At 39.6% G+C, this 25406-nt stretch overlaps 1 protein-coding gene across 1 annotated transcript in view; it reads right to left on the reverse strand.

Annotated features, from left to right (window-relative positions):
• Nucleotides 1-25406, reverse strand: part of GUCY1A2 (guanylate cyclase 1 soluble subunit alpha 2) — a 184475-nt gene that overhangs the window by 154903 nt on the left and 4166 nt on the right. The window contains exons 2-3 of the mRNA XM_063330286.1: nt 15822-15883; nt 12469-12590 (exon numbers count right to left, since the gene is read on the reverse strand). Of these exons, the coding sequence (XP_063186356.1) occupies nt 12469-12590; nt 15822-15883 (184 nt within the window). The remainder of the gene's footprint in view (nt 1-12468; nt 12591-15821; nt 15884-25406) is intronic.

Here is a 25406-nt window from a genome sequence, read left to right on the forward strand (position 1 = left end):
TTGTTCTAACCTGTAATAGAAGAAAAAGAAGTATGAATCAGCTGTATGTGAATTACAAATATCCAGCAAGTGTTTTCAAAGGAAATTAATATAAGAATTAACAACATAGTTCCTCCAGTGTATTGAAATAAAATCCTATTTCAGTCAACTACTCGAAGACCTTAAAACTTATCTTGAATTCTAACAGAAATGAAGGGCGGTTATTTATTTCCTAAGGGCACAACAGGCCCTTTATTTTAATATGCGTTCAGCTTGCTTTATAACATTGATAAGATCACAGTGGATCACTGAATTTCTCATTGTTTGTTTAGTTTGCTTGTAGGCTTTTAAATTTCGAAGAACAGTGCGATTAGTGACTTTCATGCCCAAGAGGTATAACTGTGGGCAGAAGAAGTCGTGCATCTCTTGTTTGCAGACAATAACCTTTGATCATCCCAAGGCAGCGTCTGAACTGCCTATTGCACACAGGCATAGTTGTAACGATCAATATTCACAAGGGATCTGGGCCCTCCACAGCTTTGCAAACTACCTGCAACGATAGTTTTGTTTGGACCTTCAATATGATTAATTGCAGATTAAAAAGCATAAAATTACATATATAAACAGGACAACATGACAACATGACAAAGCGTATTTTACAAAAGAAGTAATAGTAATAATTTGGGAAAGTTCTTTCAAATGCCATTACTCATAATCAAATTTGGTCACTAAACTAGGTTATTATAAAAATATTCCCAGGATCTTTTATGACCACAGATGGTCAGATCTGTGGCTAAGCCAAAAGAAAGTACCTCTGGTACACAATGCCCCCTAATATCCTGACTCAGAGGACAGTGTGCCAATTCCTGACTCATTACCGCTACGTCTGCATAACATAGTATTGTAACATCTTCCATAAAAATACTCACTATAAGAATACTCACAAAAAGAATTAAATTCTAACCCATACCAATAACATTCTCATAGATGGATATTAATAGCAAGGAGCTAAGAAATTATTATATTCATATGTATACAGAAGCACATAGCCATATTTTTAAATCTCATGGTTCCATAGAGTAGCTTTAGAGTGACATCCCAGAAAGCTGCCCAAAGTGATAGCATAGGTTTGTTGTCTTTAATGTGTATTATAAAATTACAGTAAAACGGTCAGTTGCGCTGGTGCCACTAACTGAAAATAGGGTATGCAGAACTGATCGCTTGTGTACTTTATTGCTACACGTGTAAGCCTTGTGTCGTTATCATTAGCGGGAGCTGTATCTTAGTATTCAGCCTAAGTTCCTGCTGATTGTCTTAGACTGGTCTTATTGTCTGCCCTGGAGGACTGGCTGTTCAATCTGGATGCAAGGTACTTACTCCAAGCAACATGAATTATACTATGAAATTCAGGTCAATGACCTGGCTCGAGGACATGCTACTACTTTTAAAAACATTTTAGCTTTGAATTGAGTTGCACACAGTACCAGCAGAAAATTAGATTAGCTCAGAATAGAAAAATGGATATAGCCAAACTCAACCAAACGGCTGGTCTGTCTTAGTTGGGAATTTTCTCTCTAATAATAGACACTATGAGATACTGAGAAAATCAAAGTCAACCAACCTTCTAAAACAAACAAGTATAATGTAGCTATCGGGGAAGTTTATTCCTAAGTCTCACTAATAACAGGCCAATTTTTGCTTGAAGCACAATGGTTTTTCTTTAAATCAAAAATCTTTATTTAAATTCCTATTATACAAACACACGCAAACTATTTTTTTCTGTATTTCTACAAAGCTCTTAGCTTCAGTGATGAGCTTGTATGAAGTTGGACAAAATACTACATACGTATTTTTACTGACTTATTCCTGCCTCTGCTATTGAAACAAACGATGAACAGAAGCACACACTCACCTAACATTAACTCGGTATATATTTCATCATGACATTTTCATTTACTACAATATAAATGATCTTGATCTTTTGATTATCTTCTGTGGAGTTTCTCCCTACCCCTTCCTCTATATTTGTATCTGTTTAGCTTTCAAGAGACAATAGAAATTACCATCATCATCACAAGGAGAGAAAATGTCAGACTGCATCAGATCGCTATTCAGCTGCTCTGAAATCTTGCCTCAGCAGTGATTGGTATCAGATGCTATAGAAAAACTGTAAAATCTGATGGAAAATCATGAAAAAACATGGTTTTGAGGAAGCTCCTCCCTAATTGCTACAGTAAATGTTTGGCTTATTCACTGAAATGGATGGAAGTACCAGATCAGGAGATAGTTTTATTACATATAGAAAAACCTGCTCATTACAAGAATTCTCAGAACTCATTGTCTCTGTAGTGGATACTTTACGGAATTTGGAGAATTCCACAGGCTAATTATTATCTTTAAAAATTACATTCGGTATTATTTCCAGCTCCAACTTATTCAGTATTTCCTTTGGTTTTTCTTTTATTTTCAGAAAAGAAATAAAATCTTCAAAATAATCTTCTTTATAACCTTCAGGTTATACATCTGCATAAACAGTATAATCTTTTCAAACCGATCTGACATTAAATTCTTTCTCTGCATCTTCATTTTGTTTTCATTTTGATTTTGCAGTGGAAGAATTCAAATTGAAGATGGCACTGAAAATGTGCATCAGCTTCTGTTCATCAAAATCGATGATTCGCTATTCCTTTCTAAAAAGCTGGCATTTCCATTCTTTCTTTTCCACTATAGACCTCTAATCAAAATTTTCATTCAGCTGCCCAGAAAAAAAATTAAATATTTGAGACCTGTATCCATGCCCAGCACTTCCAAATGTAGAGGCCACTGCACTCCCATATTGCCTCATGCATGACCCCGACCACCACAGATAAAGATTCACAATGGGTTCTAGCTTGCAATAAGTAAGTAGGAAAAAAGTCTTCCTTAGTCTCACCAAGACATTTCACTAAACAGTAGTGATACAAAATAAGCCAAAATTCATCCCAACACGCTCTGCTGTTGACCAAGTTAAGCCATTTGTTATTTTGAGCTTCTGTTATTTACCAACCTTCTACTAATACACTGAATGAAATTCTAAAAAATCATCAGTCTCAATTTACTTTCCCCTTGGAAAGTTATCATCTACTGTGTTCCTACCACTGAATCCACCAATCACATGTCTTAACTCTAATAATTTTTTTCCTTAGTAGTTTCTTTTTGTTACATTTTCTTACAATGTCATTTTTATTCTAGCCCATACTGGACAGAAATAAAATATGAACATCGTAGAAGGAAACTGAGGCAAAGCAACAATAGAATGAAGATATTGCTCTGGGCTTCCATTACAAAGCACTTTGGGATCTATGACAAAAGTACTATAAAGGTCTATGATTATCCTGTGAAAATGTGTCTCGAAGACATTTAGAGAAGAGATCCTATACTTGTGAGCCAGATTCAAAATTACCAAAGTCTTTTAGCATGGGCTCAAAGTACAAATTAAGTATTTCACTGAACTGGAGCAGAAATAGATGACTTCATCCTGTAATAACATGCTAGTAAAAGGTCCTTCTTCATTTTCTTTTCAGCAGTTGCTGTAAACTGCAAACCCACTACAAAACGTCAAGGAACTAATACAGTATTTCTAAGTATTTTGTACATTACAAAGTGGAGAAATTAGATAGGAATCTGTTCCCATAAAGAAAATCAAAAATCACAGGCTCTTCAGAAACAAATAGAAGATGAAGCATGTGATTGATAAAAACATCAAAGTAATCCGTTAACTTGCAGAGCATGCAGAAGAAGTTACAAGCCATCCAGTTCTTCCTTAAAGTATATCAGACAGTGGAGACAATGGTTGCAGAGTGGCCAGCATCTGATTCCTTTGGCATAGAAAAATACCTTTTTTCTGGGATACCCATTAAGAATCTGTAAATGTCAAATATTAACGGAATGGGAAAATTCAATATGCAATTCCAGAACTCATACTGTGGAAGGAAGCAGATTTTGCCACGTTCAATTATAGCAAATACCTCTTAAATGGTTTTGGATTAGCAGATTTTTGGCATGAATAAAATCTTTTCCTTAAACAGTCTTTTGGACAGACAGCCAGGTGGCAGTTCAGAATTCCAAAGCATAATTCAAGATGGTAGGGAAAGCAACGTTTATTCTCTCAATAAAAAAGATTTCAGTACATACAGACTAATGCGGAAAGGTACATTAGATGAATAATTTGGCTCCTAAGTGAGCCTAGTACAGGATCTAATTACTGTGTAAAAGACTTTGATCTTACTTCATTATGATGGTGAATGTGTATCATCCTGGGAATCCAGATAGTATTTTTAAATTATTGTTTTTAGTGGTTTTTATATAAATATAGTAACATCATTTTGTACCTTTACATATGGTTTTGACACAACTGTAAAATGTGTACTACACTTCTCTTATAGGGCCATAAAGGGCCTGCATATTTTTCAAGATTTCATAAAATAAAAATGAGAATTATTGCTTAAAAGAATTCCTCACACTTGTTCACCTATAATACCTGCTTTATACAATTTTAATGAGGCGTTTTCTTTCCTTGTTAAAGTGAGGGTCTCCTCTGACAAATGATGCTTAGAAATATCACTGTAGTTACTGCCTCTTGGTAAGGACCTGATGACCTGTGCTCAGCATACATGTAAAAGATCCTCCTCTGAACTACTGACACAGGAAGCTCAGCTGAGCTGTTAAGAACAGGCAATGTTCTTTTTTTTTTCCCCATATAACACTTTCAGAAGCAGCTCATTCTGCAAGCAAAGCCAAGCTGTCTGAATCAAGACATCACCATTTTATGTCTCCCATCACATCTTGGAAATCTCACTTCTTAGATTTGCACAGGGTTTACTAAATGAAAACTGCAATCACTAGGTTGGGGATTCCTAAAAATAAGGCAGATCCAGTTTTTGTGTTAACTCTAGAGATCAAACGGCAATAAGAACAGAGTTTTTTTAATTTGCTTTTGCATTAAAATAAGCATATATGCCTTTGAATTGACATGGGGAGCAGAACTTCACTTCTTGGAAAGGATAAAATTGTAATTAAATCTAAAAACTTTTCCCATGAAATGCAAAATCATCTCTCATAATTCCTCACATTCACAAAGGGCTCAATTCAGCTGACTAAATACACAAATCTAATGCTACTTGAGTCTTCATAAGGTATCCAAGACATCTACAAAAGGACTAACAGATAGTTAAGACATTTACCAGGACATGGGACTTAAGGGAGACCTACACATTTTTGAATGTTTGACAGAGGCCACCCAGGATACCTTACAGCACCTAAAATAATGGTAAACACCTACATTTAGTCAATGAATCATGGCCAGAATGTCTTCCACTTTATAAATAGTCTTCTACAAGATGTTATTGTACATCATAACTTCAAACTGCTCACTATCTACTGGTAGTTCATCTGCTTTCTTACAATAAATAGCTCTGATTTGAGAAGAGTGGGACGTCTAAGACCATTTGGTATAAACATTTGTCCTTTTCTAATTTAGATGTATTCATCTCAGATTTGAAACCACATGAATTATGTGATTTTTGTTTAGATTACTTTTGTATTGCCAGTGCACTGTAACATCTGCTAAATAGTAGGAGTCCTGTGTGTATAGCTTAGACCCCCCCAGGAGAGAGTTCCAAGTATTATTAAAATCCATTAGTATCGCCAGTCCTCTGGGCCATGTAACATTTCCTTTTATGCCATTTGTAAACCAACAACTTTAATTATAAATCAGGCTGTGTATCCTAAATTAGTTGCATCCTAATGACTATCTGCAGTTCTTAGCTCAAAGGAAAAGCAAAGTGATAGTTATTTACGTACTTTAAATATATAAACATTTACAGTTTTCAGACACCTGCCGAGCAGTCAGTGTGCCAAACCTTTGTCCATCTTTTCCAATTACATCACCTGGTTTAAATCTCACTGTAAACTAAGATCTGTCCTGGCATCTCCTTTTCAGCGTATTTCCTGCCTCTTCAAATGTAGTATTTCTCAGCAGTGATGTGCTGTTATTATTTAATAGCTACCAGAATGATCCCAAATATATTCCTCTTTAACTACAGAATATGGGTAAGAGCTGAGATTTTCTTAAGTTTCATCAAGGAAACGCAGATCTTCAACTTTGACAAATGTACAGAGAGCAAATGACTTTTATAGAATTATGCCCTTTGCACTAAATGAAGGAACAGCCCTGCAAGACATATTTAGGCATGAAGTGATTTGCTCTATATAAAGCAGCCTACAGCACATATCTCCTTCGGTGATGACAAGCAAATGTCACCCAGAGCAAGAGCTCTCTAAACCCCTACCCAACGATGGATTCCACCTGCTCCTCAGTGTCTTGGGGAGGCTGAATCCAGAAACCTGATTTATCTCCCTGATGGGATGGGGCTCTGGGCTGGGATTCCACGTAACTTATCACCAGGGCATTCAGCAATCCTCACCACTGTGGCATATCATCCTCCAAACGGAAGACGCCCAGAAAGATACTCACTTAGAAATGACAGAGGACCAAAGTCCTCACACCACTCTCAGAAGCAAAATCAAGAGGATGAGCATTATTATTAACCTGTCAGTTAAGAATGCCTAACAGGAAAAATTATTGCAATACATTTAAATCCACATGCAGAGCTGACTTACCAGCCATTGACATACGCTGGGCATTTTTTAAGGAAAATAAGGTAACTGTAGCAGGATTTTAGGAGCCAAATTTTTATAACAGATGAAAAAGAATTCTGTTGTATAAATTAATTTCTTGAATAAAAAAGTGGAAGAGAATATTTTTCTGTATTTTAAGCAATGGAAGGACAGATAGGTGGAATTATTTCTCCAGGCCTCCTTGTTAAAACAAATATCCGATATAAGTGCATTTGTAACTTCAGGCTGTGCACCCAAGGTGTTTCAAGTGTTATTTATGCAGTGTACATCGCATGGTGTTGCAGTACATACAATTTAGACATTGTAGTCTAATACACAAAGAGGTTTTCAAAGACAACATTTCTTCCACGTCATTAAAGATTGGGTATGAACATCTACTTCTGCTTTGCAGATTTTGCACAACTGATTTTTTTTATAGTTATTTATGAATATAAATTATTTCTCATTAGTTTTACTATGAAAGTTATGACAGATTACAGAGTTCCTCATCAAGATGCAAAGAATCGCCAAAGAAAATACTGGTGACATCTAAAGGACAACAGGTAACTCCCTTCATGAAACTCCCTTTCTTTTTTTGTGTATGAAGGATTGAAATAAGAGTGAAAAATAGTTCATTTCCACAAAGCTACATTGTGCACAGTGTTTGAAAAAGAGTTTTTGGAGGACATGAGGTGAAGGCAGTACAATTTTTATCTAGTTTGTGCCTTTGGGATGTGTGAAACATCATGTGATGTAACAGAAGTACATAGTGGAGTTGAAAAATGGAAACTGGGTGTTTCTCTATTGCTTCGTAAAGCTTAGTACCACAGACCTACCTAGAATATCTGCCCAAAAGATAAGCAGCAGACAGGTCATGAAGGCTTTATGTCCCAAAATAAATTCCTTACAGTAGGAATTACAGACTAATAATTAAAAAAAAAGTTTTCATCCTTATTTTCCTGTCACCCAAGTTTTAATTTGGAACTACCTGGAATTCTTCTGCTTTATTCTGACTAGCTGCAATTAAGTCAAAATGGACAGTCTAATCTTACTTGAAATTAAATTATTTTAAATTATGGGAACAAAAGCAGTCCCAAACAAGATTTGGCTGTCATTGCTCAAAGTGCTGAATGTACAAACGGTATGAAAACATCTGCTTTGAGAAGGTTAAAATATGAACAGCACTGACATACGGTTTAAAGGATTAAAAAAACCCAAACTGTTATCTTCATTATACAGATGGGAAAATGAGGCACAGAAAGAATAAAAACTTGTCCAAGGTCAAATAAGAAATCTCTTCAGATATAATCTTTCTCTCTAACATACCTCAGTATAAATTTATAGTCACCTAAAAGAAATGTGGTAGTCATCCTCGTAATATACTTAATCACAGGAATCTTTTTCTTATCATTATTTCTAAAATAAGTTCAAACTAACAACACCAATCTGCTCTGAACACCGCTTAGCTAGCCAGCTAAAAGCATTATCTGTGTCAACAGGATAAAACATACCAGTGCTTATTCTTTGAAATACTTTATTTCCAACTAGGAACTTTACAAAGGCTCCCTTTAGAAGCTAGGATTTCTCTTCTCTTTTTCCCATCTTCCAAGAAACTGTCACTTGTTTTTCCTTTGGGTGATAGGCTTATGAAGGACACTGTAAAAGTGTGGAAGTACCAAATAAAGAAAGCAGAGTCCACCATAAAGGCATCTGGAGTATTTTCAAAGGGATACAAAGTTAAATGAAATATTCCAGCCTCAGAAGCTGTCACCACAAAGGAAAGCTGTGCCATTGATCTGGTATCAAACATAGTTTACAGTATGTGAGCATGGTGGTTGTGGTTCCCTTAATTACAGTGGATCAAAGCAGGAGGAGCTCTATTGATGTCTAGACTTGTAGCAGGAGCAACTCAGCGAGGAGATGAGGAGAATCAGGTCCTTCCACTGCAGGAAGATGGTGTCACACTTTAGTGATGGATTGACAGGAGGAAATTTCCAGTATTCATACATGATAAATCACATGCATCGAGCTGAGCATACGGCTTGCAGCCAGCGCTTTGCTGTGAGCAGCATAAGCACCAGGACCATGGTGAGAAGCATCTGCTTACAATCTTCCAAGCTTACTAATGATTTTAGCATTTGCTGTCTTCTGATGAATAAGGAATGCCAAATGACTATTTTAGAGGCAGTTAGAAGGTCAGAAGAGGTGAATCACGTTGGCATTATCTAAGGTAAGAGAGCAGGAGGTTGCTTCAAACACCTTTAAGGAAACACTTTCTTCCAGCCCTAGACAGCAAGTCCCTGTTACCGCTCAACTGAGAGCCAGATTTGGTTCAATAGTTTCTCTAGCCTCCATCACAGTCAGATTCATTCTTGTCTCCTGTCTCAGCAATGCCAATTGCTCTGGGTACACACCCCAGTGGTTACATCCTTCTTGCACAGAAGTGGCTCTCACTAAGTCTTATTCAACCAGAAAAATAACTATATGTGAGAATTAATTACGCAGCCTCCATTAATTATTTACCTGTTGTGATAGGAGCTACAATTAAAATGAAGAAGCTGGTTTAACTGCTCATTCCCTTATGCTCCTGTCCCAGACAAAGAGAAGGAAAGAAGTACTGCTTTTAAATTATGTCTGTGTTTTCCTCACATTATTGAATTTTTTTGCTATGAACTCAAATTAATTCTTTAAAAGGTGAGCTTTTCCAAGAGTAATTCTCTGCACACTTATTTTCAGCAAAGTCCACTTTAATAATTCCCTAAGACAGTAATCTGTAGCTGCTACCCCTACACTGTGATCCCAACGGTCTGATCTGCCCCTGACACACGTGCACGGTGAGCATAACAATGGAAAAACAGGCTGCACATTACTCAGCCATGCTAAGGGACCAAGACTAACATATTGATTTAAAAGCACGCTGAAGTTGAAAGTGTATTCATAACTATTTCTCAGAGCACATACTTTGTGTCATGGTGAAATAAGTACTGAATATCTGATTTGGTTTTCTATAATATTAATACACACATGATAACACAAAAAGTCCTTACTTTGCATGAATCCTGCCTTATCACTCATAACATTTGTTTCTCAGATTTAGCATTCAATTATTTAAAAATGTAAACAACAAAAAAACATAACTAATACTGGATATATTTACAATTTAATGTGTTCTATATTCTCTCCATGAACAAAAGTTCACGGTGCCAAGTACTATCTATTCCCAGCAGCAGTTAAAGACACTCAGAACTTCCCTGACAGTGCCTAGCATCTTGCAGAATAAGGCACGTGACACCGAAAAAAAGCATTTTGAATGCCAGTGAAACACAGTCATCTCTCAACTAGAATGTTAGGTGTTTCACAGAGGGTACCAAGTCTGCTTAACAGTTTGAGATACAAAAGATAGACATGCAAAGCATATACCTCCAGAAGGATTTTAAGTCAGCAGGATACAAAGGTCCAGACTACAACGTGGGCAGAATATCACTTTACCATATTCCCCTGACATGGAAGGTAAATCACATCTTTAATTACCATACAAGATCAGATTTCAGTGTTGTGCCTCCTGTTGAAGAAAGTCTCTCTAACTGCATAAGCCCATAAAAATGTTCCAGGCTTATCCTTTATATTACCAGCTCAAAGGAAAATAATTATGAACCAGAATACCATCTTCCACTCCAACTTCAGTAGTCTACTGAGACCTCCAATGGAAGAGCAAAGAGGGTTTAGATATTACAAAAAGTACAGCCCCAGAGAAGCCATCTCTGCTCCAGGCTAAGCAAGCCCAGCTCCCTCAGCCCCTCCTCACATGGCAGGTGCTTCAGCCCCCATCATCTTGGTGGCCTCAGCTGAATTTCCTCCGGTTTATCAACTTCGCTATGGTTTTGAGCTCCTAACATTGGATTCAGTAATCCAGATGTGATCTAACAAGCACTGAGTAGAAGGGGATAATGAGTCCCTTCAATCTGTATCTCTGCTCCTGTTCATACAGCCCAGGCTGCCACTGGCCACCTTTGCTGCCAGGACTCACTGCTGGCCCATGTCCCTCTTGCTGGCCACCCCCCGGGGCCTTTCCCACAGAGAAACAACTGCAGCAAGTCTCCATTTGCAGACTTCCATGAAAGCAGCAGATGGCAAATGACAGCGCTCCACAGCTGATGCTAGATAGCAGCAGGTACACCAACAGCTACAACAGTTCAGCCACTGTGCTGCAAGTGGGTGAGCTGTGGTCACTTGACCTCAGGACTGAGCCCAGACAGTGGTAAACACATGGACCAACACGACCACGCTGGTATTACTTTCTTTTTAGTAGAGGCATAATTGCATACAATTAAGATATGAGAACACTTCATGTCTTAGAACTTAAAGAGTTATTTTCAATTGTTAGAGTCCTGGAAGTAGAGCTGTGTAATGTCAGCTTTGCTACACTGCAAATGAATATCACAAATAAATTAGGAATTACTATTTTGAAACAATTACCTTTAAAAGTAGTAACTACTTTTCCTCCTTACAGTTCCCTGTAAAATGTAGACAATTGCCCAGTGGTTAAAGTTTAGTCTGTAAAGTTTACTCTAAAACAAGGAAGATGATCAGTTTCATAGAAGTGGAAGAGTTAAAACAACCCCAGTAAAAAACTAAGTTCTTAGTATTAAGCTCTGAGCCTTATATTTTCTTTGCCTTTTATGACAGATTTTTATCAGGAACACAGGTCTGACGGAAGCTTACCAACAACTTGGGAAGGAGAATAAGCTGGATATGAATGGATGGATATGAATATGAATGGATGCAAATAGCCAGCTATCTAATTTTGACAGCTATCAAGACAATTGCACTTCAGTGATGGGTGACATCATATTGACATGCAATTCCTAAAGGTTTATTGCAACAAGCAGTCTTCACTATGAATATATGTTTCCAGAATGTTTCGTGTCTCAGGTACATCCTGCTCTGTGTTTCCCAGGCCCTCTATCCACCAGGCCCAGAGATGATAAAAGTATCTCTTGTTCTGTAGAACCCCCATAAAAGCACTTGAGATAAATCCAAGACCAAAGCCTGCAAAGATGCAAGTCCATTTGGACTCAAAGCCTTTTAAACTTTATTGTTAGGGTTGGACAGGACCTTAAAGTTCATCTAGTTCCAATCCCCCTGCCATGAGCAGGGACATCTCCCACTAGATCAGGTTGCTCAGAGCCCCATCCAGCCTGGCCTTAAAAACTTCCAGGGATGGGGCTTCCACCACCTCTCTGGGCAACCTGTTCCAGTGTCTCACCACCCTCATGGTGAAGAACTTCTTCCTAATGTCCAGTCTGAATCGACCCATCTCTAGTTTTAATCCATTCCCTCTAGTCCTACCATTACCCGACATCCTAAAAAGTCCCTCCCCAGCTTTCTTGTAGGCCCTCTTAAGATAGTGGTAGGCCACTATAAGGTCTCCTTGGAGCCTTCTTTTCTCCAGACTGAACAACCCCAACTCTCCCAGTCTGTCCTCATAGGAGAGGTGCTCCAGCCCTCTGATCATCCTCGTGGCCCTTCTCTGGACACGTTCCAGCACATCCATATCTCTCTTGTAGCAGGGGCTCCAGAATTGGACGCAGTACTCCAGGTTGCACAATACACCTCCACTGACCACTGAAAAATCATTCTGGATTGTCTCAAAGACACAAAATACATGTAGAAAACGAGACAAATGTAGTAACAGCACACTGATATGTAGCTGCCTACATCCTAAATTTCCTTTGTTGGAGCAAAAATTCCTTGGTTCATTGTTGGTATTAGAATGGTCAGTAGACTTTCCTTCCAACTAAAGGAAACAAATCCCCTTGAAAAAATACATACCAAGTACATTGGCCGTACACTGGAGAATTCCTGAGACATCTTCAGTTTCTTCATTGCCAGAGCAGTCTGTATAGGAGCATCTGTTTGATATATTATGAAAGTTCTTCTCTGCATCCCTGTAACTACAGTAAAAAAAGAGTAAAAAAGTTATAGCATATCCTTATACAAATGCAAGGTCGACAAATGTCTTTCAGAAGTGGTGGTAAAGGATGCCTTTAGCCTCCCTTGTCTCTTCTCCCCTTGATCACCTCCTTTCCATTCGTGCACTATCACACATGGATGACAACACATTAGTAGCCTGGGTATCTCAAGTATTATCTGTAATGAGAATGAAGACATAAGAATAAAATAGTACCAAAGGGCTGGAGCGTAACGGAAGGGTATCAGACAGATCTGTCTTATACGTCATTCCCACTGGGGTGTTGTCTATAACAAAGTTGTACAGTTAACTCCAAGCAAGATGTTTATGAGGCAATGGTGAGTATCTAATAAGAAGAATAAATCTTCCACAGCACATTACATTAGCACTGCAAGTATAAAACCCAGCTTTCTCTGTGGATTATCTTTGGAAAAGATCTCAGCAGAAAGAAGGATGCCAAGCTGCAACTCACTAAGCTATCAAGAATAAAGTTTGTGCTATAGCCTGTTAAACAAAAAATAAAAAGAACCTCACCACTGATAAAAGAACAGAGCTGTGGTCTGACCAGCAAGATACCAGCTACCATCTAAATTATTCTATTTGATTTAGCTTTGCTGGATTGGTTTTCCTTAATTCAACAGAAACAGAGCAGCAGCTCAAACTATGTTTAAAACAAACCTTTATGCAGGTGATAATGATGACAGAAGAGGGAATACAAGTGAAGAAAATATCGCAGCAGAGTGATAATGCACTTGGCAAAATATACAATTGATTTAGCTCAATGCCCAGAGAAAAGCTTATCTAATGACTATTTTACTAACAGTTGTGTTATGCTTTTATACTTTGTTTATACTTCAGGAGGCCACGTCCTGACACAGTGTCAGAGCTGACCCAGAGCCCAAAGCCAGGGCCCAGCCCCACCGCCATGCCAGCAGCCAGGCCTCTTCCGCCAGCCTCACCGAATCCCTGACTGACCCCACGGCCACTCTCACCTCTCATCTTGACTGGGACGGGAGATCTGATGAACACTTATGTTGTATGGGGTGTCAGCCAGGTGCTGGCAGGGGGCACTGCGGGGGCCGCTGTGAGGAGAGGCCAGTTCCAGACTGTTCCAGCAACCCCACCGCAGGGCACAGCTCAGCCCCTCAGACAAAATGGCAGCACCTCTGGAAAAATGTATATAAGAAAGGGCAAAGCACCTCATGGTGATGTGAGGGGTGAGGAAAAGAAGTGACAGAAACAGCCCTGTGAACACAAAGGTCAGTGAAGAAGGAGGAGGATGAGGTGCTCCAGGCGCCAACTGGAGATTCCACCAGCAGCCACTGGAGAAGACCATGGGGAAGCACGTTGTCCATGAAGGACCACAGTGAGCAGATATCCAGACTGCAGCCTGTGCAGGACCCCATGCCAGAGCAGGGGGATGTGCCCTGAAGGAAGCTGCAGCACATGGATAGCCCACAAAGAGCACAGGAAAAGTGTCAGGAGGAAGGAGCAGCAGAGAGGAGCTGTTATGGACTGACCACAACCTCCATCCCCCTGTGCCACTCAGTGTGAGAGGAGGTAGAGGAGTCAGGAGACTTTATCTTGACCTTCAAGCTTTGTTCATCTTATTTCCCTCCCCTGTCCTGTTGAAGAGGGGAAGTGATAGGACGAGGGGTAATGATTTCAAACTGGAAGAGGGGAGATTTACATTGGACATCAGAAAGAAATTTTTTACTGTGAGGGTGGTGAGACACTGGAACAGGTTGCCCAGAGAAGATGTGGATGCCCCATCCCTGGAAGTGTTCAAGGCCAGGCTGGATGAGGCTTTGAGCAACCTGGTCTTGTAGGAGGTGTCCCTGCCTATGGCAGGGAGTTTAGAACTAGCTGATCTTTAAGATGCCTTCCAACCTGAACCATTCTATGATTCTATGATATAAGTGAGAGAGCAGAGCAGCTGGGTGGGGGTCTGGCAGCTGGACAATGTCAACCCACCACAATGTGTACCAAAGTAAAGATCACAGGGCAGGACAATTATAGGACATCCTCTAGAGACAAACGCTACTTTAACAAACTCATACTGATGTTCAGAAAACTGAGTCAGTGTATCACAAGGCACAGGAATTACAGGTTTTCAAAGTGTCCCCATTTAAAACTTTGTCCATTAAAAAAACTACATCTAAGCCACATGTGGGCATAAGTAAAAAGCCTCATTGTTATTGCACACGTTTTTCCTCAAGGTACTGTCTCATCCTCTGAAGTCTCCTAATGTGAGACTTCAAGCAATTTTCTCAGCAACTAAAAAAATTAGCATCCAGAAGGCTTCTCCCCCCTGCCTGCTCCACGGTGGATGTCACAACTATCCATGGAGACTGGCCTCCCTCACAGCCCTCAGGCACCAGCCAGACTGCTAATATGGCAGGTAACACCCACCAAGCTGGGGCGCCCTGTGAATTTTAACCAAACATCGAGAAACAGGCAAGGACAATTCCCTTCAATGCACCGAGCTTCGAAACTATGTCATAAATTCTAAAAAGACACTCAATGCAGCTTGAAAAAAACTTCCTTTACATCTGTGTAATTAAATTCAGAGGATTTGTCATATGGTACAGCCATTTAATGGCTATAGATGTGCAGCCACTGTATTCTGACTCTGTCAGGAAAAGCAAGTTATCTGTGAGAATAAAATAGTTCCATAGGTAATGAAAATACCTGTGCAGGTAAGGGAAAGGTTGAAAGGAGATTATTTTAATCAATGGCAGAATGTCTTAGGTTTTCATGATGACAGTTGCTATTACTTTCTTTTTACTCCTCAGTCATCTATTAATAAAGCGGCTTTCAGCCCTGCTTCTGCAAAAACCTGCAAGTATGTAACAGTGCTTGTAACAAGGAATTTGCAAGATTGGGACCTCAGATCACAGTGTAAATAACTTTTCCAGCATTCTCAGCTAGCTCTGTGAAAAGAAAATTGGAGTAAATCTTTTTGTAAAAGATTCCCTCTTCTCTTTATATAGGAAACATCATTGTTAATGGAGCAGTCATGCTCTGACGGGGTTGCATGGAAGCAGGACTGGACACCAGTTTATCATTAATGTCCACAGTACGTATAGTTACTCCAGAGCATCTCTAAAAATTTGTGACAAAAATTAAAACGCTTGTCAAACAAGGCTGTGAGTTGGGAAGCATAGAGGAAAACATCACCAAGCCACTTTCATTACCTCACATTAACACTTACCCAATAACTTGATGCTCAAAATACTGCAGTGTCCTTTGAAGAGTTTGCCGAATGGTCTGAGGCTATGGAAGAATAATTAAAAAAATCATAAGATCAGGGAAGTACAGTACAGTTCAATTAACATTATCTTTTAACACACTATTTTTCTGCAGTTTTACTTCTCATCATCTTCTACCTGCTCGGTGTCCATCATAGCAATGGATATGAAATAGTATTCATTCCTTATACTTTACTTCACCATTTAAATAGGAAGGAATTTTACAATGTGACATAATAAATACTGCTTACAGGACTAGTTGTGCATAACAAAGGAGCCATTTTGCTATTCATTTTCAAAAACTATCACCCACCAATTATCTCATAATTTAAAAATAATTAATTTAAAATAGTTGCAAGAAAATGCTATTATTTTGTGATGAAAGTATCACCAGGAAAAGGCATTGGATTTTTAAACTTTGTACACTCCCTAGAGCATTTTGTACTAAAGGATATTATAAAGGCACAATTTATTATGGCTTACTTTCCTGACAAGCTATGATTCTCCAGTCATCCTTCAAATTACCAGGAAACTCAAGTTCATCAGAAGAAAATCATGACATGCTTCAAGCATTTCTATGCTATTTCATTTTAATAGGTATTCACCAAACTACATATGTGCATATATGTGTTTATTTGCATTATTACTACTACTACAGTGTTCACCAAAATACTTATATATTTATTTTCCTTACTACTACTGCTGCTGCTGCTATTACTATTACTTTGAATTAATTCATGAGACATCCTTGGGTAAATAAAGAAACTTTGAAATCCATGTCATTCTCTTTGGAATTTTCCAAGGCACTTACGGCAAAACATCATTCTTCCAAAATTACTGGTTTGTGTCAAGTCTGAGGTTTTTCACCTGTCCATTCTGCCCTCGTGCCACAGGCCAGACAAAGGTACACAACCGGGGTTTATAAACCTTCCTTCTGTATCAGAGGCACACAGGGATATTTTGATCAGACTCGCAGCAGCAGCCACTCAAATTTTAGAGGTGTCTGCTATTTCCCTACATTTTGGAAAAAACACCTAATTGTTTTGGAAAGCAATAGTTGAAACACCCCTTAATTAGAGGAATTTAATTCTAAAACCACCAAAATCTTTGAAAGTCTCAGATTTTGCTTGCTTCTGTACACATTCAGCAGTTCAAGAGCTGAGCTTTCTGCCTACTATCGCCCATGAGTTTGCAGAAGGAGGTACCTGTTGTGATGACGGCAGGAATGAAAAAGTGTATACCAAGCTGCACTAGGTTTGTGCAATTGTCAAGATTTCTTTTTTAATACCAAACTATACGAATGTGTCTACCCTTTTGAATTTGCATGTGTAGAAACACATGCGCTTAACAAAAATAAGCTCGAAACAGATGTAAACCTTGAAAGAGGTTTGGGGTTTTTTGTTAATTCCGTATCAGATAATTACTTCTTTTCTCTGTGGGAGCTAAGTTTCCTGTGCTAAAAATCATTAAAGTGTTCTCTTGCAAAACACAATGAATGAAACAATCACATATCAAAAAATCACACCCTTCTCAGTGGTACAGCAGGTGCTGAAGTCCTTAGGCCTGATGGGCTACAAATATATTTCATGGCATGTTCTCGCAGAGATTCAGAAGGTTTCTGTGCTCAGCAGGCAGAAAAATCCATTCTTCACATATAGAAAAGATGTATTTTCCCACTCTAGCAACCAGGAAAAGCAAAACAGCTTTAAGCAAAAAGGTCCAGACAGCTGCCACCTCACATCTCCATAGAGCATTTCCCTCAGCCTGATGCCCTACACACAGAACATTAGTACTCCACCAGCACCTCCTCTGACTTGAAATGGGGAACGGTAGAAATGTCTGATTGTTAAATTAAATCTCCCTTCTGGTTCTCCCAAAGTGCTTTTACAGCAAGCATATGGAAGGCAGCAATGCCTGGTACCACAGCAGAAATGAAGAAAAATAGCTTTTTGTCTTCTCAAGAAGTTTTGCAGCTTATGACACCTGAGCAGCCCTCCATGGATTGCCTTTGCCTTTCTCCTGCCTGACACACAGATGTTGCACCTCTTTTACCCAGGGAAAAGTCCTTTTGAATACCTCAAGATTTGACCATACGAGCAACTTCCAAGTCTTGAGCTTATTTCATCAATAGACCTCCCTTCTCCTGCAGTACTGGAATGAAAAAAAAAAAAAAAAAAAAAACAACACAGAAACCTTTCTCTTCTGAAAGATAAATCATCTGCCTACCTTCTGTCAGACAATTTTATACAATCCCATGAACTCATACTCCTTTTCACTGGCATCTCCTATCAAATCTTAGAAATTAAGTACAGACAAAAAATAGGATTTACGATTAAAACACTGGTCATAAACCGAGCTCTATGTAACATGCTCATAGCCAGTATGAAAACTGACCTGCAGAGCCACAAAGTCTTTCTTCATTTCTGACAAGAATTATTACAGCATGTCACTGTGCGTGGTTAAAAAGCCTCTGTGCGCCTTCTCGGTTTGCTGTATTTCATCACTGGTGAGTGTCATTTTGCTATCGATGCAATTCTGTAACTATGGCTATGACTAAACAAAATGGAGAGGAGAGAGATAACACCAGCTCGTAGCTACTTACAAGGGTAGTTTGGTGCACCGCTTCTGCCGCTACTGACTATGCATTGCCTACAAGAGTGGGGAGGAAACATTTCCACCTCTTTTCTGCATCCAATGGCAAGATGGCATGGAGTCAAAATAGCTAAACCTTCTTCAAGTAGCCTCTCCAAGAAACATAGTTTCTGCCATTCGGGGAGATAAAAGGTAGCCTACCTATAACAATACACCTCTTCTATTGCAATGTACGTTTATGCCCTGCAGGTACTCAGTGGTGCTTATTTACTGGAAAGGTTTTAAAGCTTCAAAACCTCTTAAAATGAAAGATTTAATATAAATGTAAAATAGTGACTATTAGCTAAAATAGTAAATTTTAACAATTCATTTTTATTATAACGATTTACTAATATTTGCTATGCATCGCAAAAGGAATAATCACATCAGTTCACGTTTCTAAGGGCAACTCAAATTAAGAAATGCCAGTATCGCTATTGTTAAGTGTAAATGAATCCAAGAATTGCCATACCAGATTGTACCCAAGCTCCATCTGGAATGACATATAAGGTAGAAGGGATTCCTTCTTGTGGATTTGGGGTTGGCTGAAGACCGCCACGAGTACCAAGTCCTGCCATTGTGGGGCTTCATCCAAGCCTCAAAGGCTAAAGGCTTCCTCTGCCTTCACTTCTTGACCATCCATTGTGTAGCAGACATACCACCACACCAGCCCTGCTCATCTGTCCTCTACTCCTGACCCTCACACTGTGGGCCAGTTTGCTCTGTCCAAAGGCAACTGTGCACACACTGCTGCCACCTCTTTGCACAGAGAGCGCCTCCTGTTCCTCACCTTCCCAGCCCGTCCTTCCTGAAGAACTTGTGTCCATCTCTTGCAGCACTCCCATCCCAAGTGCCATTCCACACAAGGATGTGTGCAAGCTCAGTCTATGAGACATCAGGGGATGTCTAATGCCACCTGTTTGCTCCTCATGCTGCCCGCATTTGGGCACAGGCGTACAGCCTGCTCACCGTCTCCTACAGCTCTTCCACCTGGCAACTCAGTGCTGCAACCAAAGCCCACCACTGTTGCACAGCAGCAGGCAGCGATCCCGACCATGGCAGCCCTGCCGTGACAGCTGCTGTGACTCTCCAGACACCACTGTTTGCAGGATGCACTCGAAGAGAATCTGCTCTTCTTGTTACACCTCGCCTGACTCTCAGTAGTGCAAAACTGCTTCAAGACTTGAAGCTAGAGGCATAGTAGCTTTTCAAAAGAGCTTTTGTGACTAACTGGAGAAAATCTTTATGAAGATATTTGTCTAAATGATCTTGAAGTATTCCGTGTTTTTTAACTCAGACAACTTCCATTGAAAAAGAATTCCAGTTTAAACATTGTGTACCATTTTTTTTCTCTTGAGTTTCATTTTTCCTTCTTTTAACTTCATTGCCTCCAGTTTTGGAGACAAGGGGGAGAGGACTTCCACTTTAATTGCATCCCTTATTATAAATGTCTTCCCCACAGCAATCAAATACAAGCTTTCCAATCTCCTCTCAGAGGACAGGGACTGTAGCCTATTCCCTAGACATTTTCTGTTGCCTCTGAACTGCCTTTCATTTGATTGCAACACCTTTGGAAATAAACGGTATGGCTCATCTGCCCAACTGTAGGCACCCAAAGTGATTCATTCATTCTACAGCTGGCATCTAATACATGCCTGAGGACTCAGTCTTTAGAAATACCCATTCCTTTCTTTTGTCTAGAAAAGGTGTTGAGTGATTGCTCTAGACTTAGACATCTTTTAAATGTTTAAGTAAGGACAGACAAACACCACCCTGAGGTGACAGAACTGCACACAGTATCCCAGATGACTCAGTCTAAATTTACATAAATGCAGTTCCAAATTCTCCATCCCATTCCTTTTGCATCCTAAGATAACCAGATAGAATTAGAGAAGAAAGGGACTGCATGGAACAGGGAGGTCTGAGCCAAGAGAGCAGCCAGGTACACAGACAGTTTTTCCGTAACCCTAACAAGGCTTCAAAGATTTTTCCTGGCAAAAGCTAAGTGGCTCCTAGCTGTGCCTCAGAAGTGCTTCAGCAGTCATGCTCTTAAAAACTTGAGTGCTTAAAATTTTAAACATGAAAGTTGAAGCACTGAAGAGCATAATAGGCTCAGCTAGAAACCACTTTGCTTCTATCAGAATTTCTTCGAGGAAGTCTGCCAGGTCAGGGGGCTCCGGGTCAGGGGGCTCCTCTGGGCTCTTGTGCCCTGGGGAGCTGCAAAGTCCTTCCTAGAGGAATCCGCCCATCTGCATACAGATGCAAGATGCCACAGACCTCAGCCAAACCGGCGCTTTGATGTTGAAAGTTTTACAAGCTTCAAATTTGTAGTGTTCAGTCACTAACTCAGCAAATGTGTAAGACTTTAATTGCCAGCTTCGCTGCTGGTGATCGTTCATTAATGAAAAACATTTCTTTTTTTCATATTTCAGAGCCGATTTTAGTCAAGTCTTTAGGCATAGGTGATTACAGATCTCTAAGCACCCATAAGTAGGTATGCACCTGGCCTATCCAGAAGGAAATAAATGGCAAAATAGTAATTTTAACATCCAGTCGGGGGCTTTTTAATATTTAGCCCACGATCATGAAAGCAGTGGAGAACTGTTATGTCCCTGTCCTTCTAGTCACCAAAATATTGATGTTAAAGAGGCCATAAAAAAAGAACCAAGGCTCCAGCTGAAGACAAACATTTATCAACATTCCCAAATGCCAGTACTGGGGAGATAAGCATTGAAATTGCTGCAACTAGGGAAAGACAGAACTGAAAAAGAACAGGAAGGCTTCTTTGGCATCCTACAATTTTATGATGTTGTAGAAAGGAGGAAGGTTCCCTCGCAGGTCTTTGCACGTCCTGCACAGCCAGGATCCCTCCCTGTCCCCTTCCCAATAGCTGAAGAATGAAATTAAAGGGCACAGACAGAAACCAACAAAGGAGAAGGAGAGCCCCAACATAAGAAAACATTTGAAAAATTAAAAAAGAAAAAAATCATCTTTGGGGCTTAATAGTGCTTTTGATAATATAAACAGGAAAAAATGTATTTTTACTCTCTAGCTTCTGAACCTTTAGGGTGTACTCATTTTTTTCTCTGTAACTGTACAAGCTAAAAATGTATTTTTTCTTCATGAAAACCAGCTTCCTGAGTCCAGAGGTTTGTGCTTTAGATAAAAGCACCAACTGCTTGCAGACCTCCGTGACTAGCACCAGATTTGGTATCATAGAATCATAGAGGGGAAGATGCAGAATCCCCAGGAGGGGACTGTTTGGGGATCCAGACTGACAGCTGGAGGCCAAACAAGCTGCCCTACAACAGCTCGCGAGGATCCAGACGGGACCAGGCAAGAGCACAGCACCTGAGCTCAGTACCACATGGCAACTAAACCTGAGACCATTCTGCTCCTCAGTTCATGCAAACTGGGGCACTTTTCACAGAGAAATACTTGCGCATATCAGAGGAAATGCCTTAATTTAATAAATAACATTGAGACTAAAAATTTTACCCCATACTATTTCATGGCAATAACAATGCAAACACTCTGAAGAAATAAAGCAGAGCTAAATAATAATTAGAAATTATAACTCCTGCATCCCCAGCTGCCTTTCCACTAGAAGAATCACAGACATTAGGGATGGAAATTGCCTATTAGATCATCTAGTCTAACTCCTTGACAGTGAAGGATAAATATCTCAGGGTGCTATCCATTATAATACCGGCTGGCATCACTTTGTTCATGTTTGAATTTCAGCCATGTCTGGAATGGATAGAAGATCTGTTCTGTGCTGCAGAAAGAATGTATACAGTAGGTGAGAATATAATAGGTGATCTACCGCTAATGCTACCTGTTCACCTTTTAATGCAACTCACATCTACTACATAAAATCATTGGTGCTACTCTAGCAGACAGATCGGAAATGAAAGGCTTTACACGTCAGCCTTTCTCAGGGAATTTCTTCTGCTAGGAGAGAAAAAAAAATTTCCTCCGTATAACTGGACCTAATTTCATATGCAGAGCTGCAAAGATGCTTATCCCTTTGAGATCTATAGAAAAACCACAGATTTTTTTTGTCTTCATTTTGAAACTTATTTTGAGAGTTAGCAAGCAGACACATCTAGAAAGAATTTGGATATGAGATGGAATGATTTCTTTTACTTAAAGCATTTTATAACAGCCTTTAACATTAGCACAAGAGGTAGAAGGGAAGAGAGGGTTTTTCTCTCTGTTAACATTTTAAGTTTCACCAGGAGTACATTGGACTGCTGTGAAGTAGTAACTGTCTCTGCTCAAGCAGTTGCAAATGAAGGACATTCACCCTCATTTTGACAGAGCCATGACTGCACGCTGCTACTTAAGGGCATATATTGACATACATAACCCTTCGGCTTTACATCTTTGTCTGTTATTTGCACCTGGGCACTTTGGCCAGGGGAGAGGCAGAGAAGTGCAAAACAATGGAGATCAATTTTGTGGGATTAACACTGGTGCTGCCACACTCTGGTTTGTTGGCCAGCGATCGAGATTTGCCTGTGGCCAGGTCTGATCCCCAGCAGGGAGATGCTCTCTGCTTCCAGGCAGCAAAGACGCCTGCAATGTGTGAATGGTTTTTATCAAGCACTGCACAGAAGTCAAGATTTCAGCCTGGAACTATACAAACATTAAGAAAGCAACTATTGCTACGATCAGTACAAGCACTAGATGTCAAATATTCAAACTCATCCTAAATAAAATTTCATCAAGGTCAATAGAATGCAGCAGGCCCTCGGGTGCAGTTAAACTGATTCCTTTAATATTTTATTTGCTGGGGCTGAAGCTCCCTCGCATGAGATGTTAAACTACCAAACCAGACAAACATACAAAACCCACCGTGATTCTCATATTGACAATGTTTTCCAGAATGTTCCTGTTTAAGACACCACAGCCCTGTTCCACGCTATGAAATAGCAGATTGACTGACTACAGACTGCTCATGTAACCTTGTGTATACATGGCTTTTCTCTCTGTTATGTTGAAAGATACTGGGAAAAAGTCTGATTTTATTATACTTTAAAAAAATTAATCCTGTTTGTCTGATGGAGTTAGAAATCAGGAGTTTCTCATGGGATATGCCTTTCTTCACCATTTTTTACACTTTTTTTTCCTTCCCACCCTCATTCCCAAGAAGGATGTTACTCATGTAAAGCTCATCCAGCCTGGGCTATTAAGTGATTAAGCTCATCACACCGCTGATATGGATATCATTTGACATGACCTTACTTCCTTCAGAAAGATAGGCAGAAGTTATTCCTACAACAGTAGAGCTTAGATACACTTGATGGGTTAATGTGAGTCATAAGGAGCTCAGAACCCTTCTGCAAATTTTTTTCAAAATCTTATGTAGAAATCATTTTGTTACCTCTCCTGTTAGTGGCAACAACTTGTTATTGCTACTAAAAAGAGTAGCTATTCCTTGAGAGTAAGTGGTAGAGGTTTGTGATGGAGCCACGTTCAATTTGAGCTGCTACTTTGCAACTTCTCCACCAAAACCCCACCTCTACTCACCGGAGGATTTACTTGCAATTAAGCAATTTCAAGTTACAGAGGTTCTGTGATATAAGTACTAGCCTACACAACAGTCCTTAGGTTCACTTTTCTCCCACTGTCAGGAAAAAGGCTGTATTCAAAGACAATTCTTAAATTCAAGTTACTTGGCAGCAGCCAGTAGCAGCTTCCTCACTTAAATAGGAAAAAAATGTTCTTACTTTAATGTGTCTTCAACTGGGCCTTTAAAGAATAGCAGGAATAATTCTGAATTAACGGGAAAGTATATGAGAAGCGATTTTCACTTAATAATGTTTACAGTTCAAGAGATGCGTTACATAGGCCATTCAGAAAATAAAATCAAATGGAAATGTAAGTCGGTTTAATGCTGTGTCATGCTGTAATTCTCTTTCCAGAAAGATCAGTACAGCGCTTGGGGGTTCACAGTCTCCTCTGAATGCATGCCCAGTCACTCTTAGATGCTTCAGGGTAGTCCATGCCCCTTAGATGGGAGCTGAGCATTTGACTTTTCAAATCAGTGACAAATATTTTTTTTTTCTCATTTTGATTCTATTTTCAGCCCGGTGTTGGATACAAGTCAAGATAGAACTGGAGCAAATGTGCAAAGTGCTGCAAGGAACTGGAATTCAGTAAGATACTAAATGGCATTTCTACAGAATAAAACTGTGTCCACTGGTGCCAGGATATCATTCCCACATAGCAGAGCTCTAAAAGGCAGAAAAATTTATGTTGATAATGAATAGCGTATAGTATCATCATCTCTAGTTATCAAAGTTCATGTGGTTGTGGGTGTAAAATTCAACCCTTAAAATGGAACACAACAATAAAGCTGAAATTAAAAGAAAAATATATCGTTTAATTTGCTTGTGATGGACATATAATTATTGCAGCTGATTTCTTAAAAACAAGGTCATAAATCAATGTCCTTACAAGGTTCACAGCTTTTTATTATTTATCTCCAAAAACCTGAACCCAGCCCAGTGAGAAGGACACCTGTTTGTTTTGACAGAAGCTGGATCTAGCTCCAAATCTCTCTGATAGAGTATTTAACAAAGACCCTTTGATGGTCGTTCAGATAAAGGACAGAAGTAACATCTTTGCCCAGTCAGGAACATGATTTAGGAACATGTTAGAGTGGATAGAAGCTGCCTACACCATTATGGGCTCAGCTTTGTGGGAATATCGCAGGGGTGAAAGGCTGTGAGAGGGCAGAGCCAGACATGGGGCAATAAGCATGGAGCACTGTTGGCCACGGTTTCATGTGATACAGGAGTCACAAGAACTGAGTGTGTGCAATTTCCAGGGTTTATTGCACTGAGCAGCTAAATTTGGTCCCACAAAACATCTTCACACTCAGGTGCTGAGCACAGCCCTGGCTGGGC

The sequence above is a fragment of the Chroicocephalus ridibundus genome, chromosome 1 (assembly GCF_963924245.1).
Source record: "Chroicocephalus ridibundus chromosome 1, bChrRid1.1, whole genome shotgun sequence".
Lineage (NCBI taxonomy): Eukaryota > Metazoa > Chordata > Aves > Charadriiformes > Laridae > Chroicocephalus > Chroicocephalus ridibundus.